This window comes from Clupea harengus, chromosome 17 (assembly GCF_900700415.2).
Source record: "Clupea harengus chromosome 17, Ch_v2.0.2, whole genome shotgun sequence".
Classification (NCBI taxonomy): Eukaryota; Metazoa; Chordata; class Actinopteri; order Clupeiformes; family Clupeidae; genus Clupea; species Clupea harengus.
Window position 1 is genome coordinate 17929358 of NC_045168.1, and position 2500 is coordinate 17931857.

The 2500-nt window shown below is 49.0% G+C and overlaps 1 protein-coding gene across 1 annotated transcript in view; it reads left to right on the top strand.

The window, feature by feature from the left end:
* Positions 1-1294, top strand: part of LOC105906132 (protein CASP-like) — a 3619-nt gene extending 2325 nt beyond the window's left edge. Inside the window, exon 6 of the mRNA XM_031583468.1 lies at positions 402-1294. Within this exon, the coding sequence (XP_031439328.1) occupies positions 402-462 (61 nt within the window). The 3' untranslated portion in view covers positions 463-1294. The remainder of the gene's footprint in view (positions 1-401) is intronic.
* Positions 1295-2500: the final 1206 nt, after the last annotated feature.

The following is a 2500-nucleotide window of genomic DNA, read 5'->3' on the forward strand; positions in this document are numbered from 1 at the left end:
AATAGTATTTTGAGTGTGTGTGTGTGTGAGCGCGTGTGTGTATGTGAAAGAGAGATTTCACATGCTTAATGGTGTTTGGAGTGTGTGTGTGTGTGTTTGTGAAAGAGAGAGCAATATCTGTCCTGTTGGGGATTCTATGAACTTTGAACTTTAAACCAGCTTTAAACCTCTATGAACTTCCTCTCTCTTTCTCTCCCTCCCTCTCTCTCCCTCTCTATCTATCTCTCTATCCCTCCCTCCCTCCCTTTATCTCTCTATCTCCCTCCCTCCCTCCCTCTATCTATCTCTCCCGCCATCCCTCTATCTCTCTCTATCTATCTCTCTCCCTCCCTCCCTCTATCTATCTCTCCCGCCATCCCTCTATCTCTCTCCCTCCCTCCCTCTCGCTCTCCCTCCCTCAGGTATTCTGATCACCTCCATCATTTCCATGAAGATGGGGGGAATGGAGACATGTGGCAGTGATGTCATCACCCTCTGTCCCCTCCCACCCCTGCAGACTCCACCCTCTCCTGAGAACAGCTCTTGATGCTGTGTGTGTGTGTGTGTGTGTGTGTGTGTGTGTGTGTGTCTTGATGCAGTGTGTTCTTCTGACCACCATCCTCTTAATGCAGTGTGTTCCACCATCTTTAGGCACTGGGGGTGTGTGTGTGTGTGCGTGCGCGTGTGTGTGCGCGTGTGTGTGTGTGTGTGCGTGCGTGTGTGCGTGTGCGTGTGTGTGTGTGTGTGTGTGCGTGTGGCAGTGCTGATGCTTCCTTAGGTCTCTCTAAGCATGTGTGTGTGCGTGCGTGCGTGTGTGTGCGTGCGTGCCTGTGTGTGTGCGTGCGTGTGGCAGTGCTGATGCTTCCTTAGGTCTCTGGGTTAGAGGCTAGTGCTTGAGTTAGGAGTGACTTAAAGGCTTAATATGCAACTCTGTCTGTAAACCTTTCAATGACATTGTAACTCTAATCTCTAATATGAAACTGTAACTCTAATCTCTGATATGAAACTGTACGTGTAAACTTGGGTCTGAAGGTGCAGATTTCATCTTTAGTTGGTGAGCCTCCTGTACCTGGCTGGGATTATTGAATACACACAGGCACGAGCCATTGAACCAGCCACTGGGCACTGGGGGTGTGTGTGTGTGTGTGTGTGTGTTCGGGGTGTGTTCTGTACTCTTACGTTGTGTGTGTTCTTAAGCTTTCAGGGTTGTTTAGTCTATGCAGATCTAGTTTGGGCGTGTGTGTGTGTGTGTGTGTGTGTCTCTCTACCTATGATTTAATAAAGCTCTACTCCCCGCTCACGGTCTTGACTTAAATGTTGTCTTTTTATTGTGATCAAGCCATGACCATAAGAATATGTGCACTGCACACACACACACACACACACACACACACACACACACACACACACACACACTACAGAGAACACTCAGAAAACACACATATCAGGTCAGCCAGACAGACCAACCCAATTGAACACTTGGGTCGTACTGTACGTGTTAGTGACCACCACAACCACACTCACAACTGCACACACACACACACACACACACACACACACACACACACTGGCTGACCTGTATGTGTTAGTGACCAACACAACCACACTGGCTGCACACACACACACACACACAACCACACTGGCTGACTCTAGTGACCAACACTACCACACTGGCTGCACACACACACACACAACCACACTGGCTGACTCTAGTGACCAACACTACCACACTGGCTGCACACACACACACACACACACACACACAACCACACTGGCTGACTCTAGTGACCAACACTACCACACTGGCTGCACACACACACACACACACACACACACACACACACAACCACACTGGCTGACCTGTATGTGTTAGTGACCAACACAACCACACTGGCTGCACACACACACACACAACCACACTGGCTGACCTGTACGTGTTAGTGTGACCAACACAACCACACTGGCTGACTCTAGTGACCAACACAACCACACTGGCTGCACACACACACACACACACAACCACACTGGCTGACCTGTATGTGTTAAGTGACCAACACAACCACACTGGCTGCACACACACACACACACACACAACCACACTGGCTGACCTGTACGTGTTAGTGACCACCACAACCACGATGGCTGACCTGCAACAACTCCTGGTTGAGGAATGGAATGCCATCCCACAGCAACGGCACAGCAACGTGACCAGCAGGAGGAGGAGGTGCCAGGCTGTTGTGGCTGCGTATGGATCTTCCACCGGCTACTGAGGCTCCTGACGGTGTATTAGATTAATAAAGTGTAAAATTGCCAATATGTCTTTTTTGTTCCTTGTTACTGATCGAGAGTTCAATCATCCAATCCACCAAACAACTCAAAACAAGAGTCAATGCCAACAGGTGAATACACTGTTTAGCATTGGCAGAGAATTTTGGCCAATTTTACTTGGGCGCTACCCACATAATCAGCTGTGCTGTTCATCCCACAAATGCATGATCCTTACAAGTTGGATATCATTGAA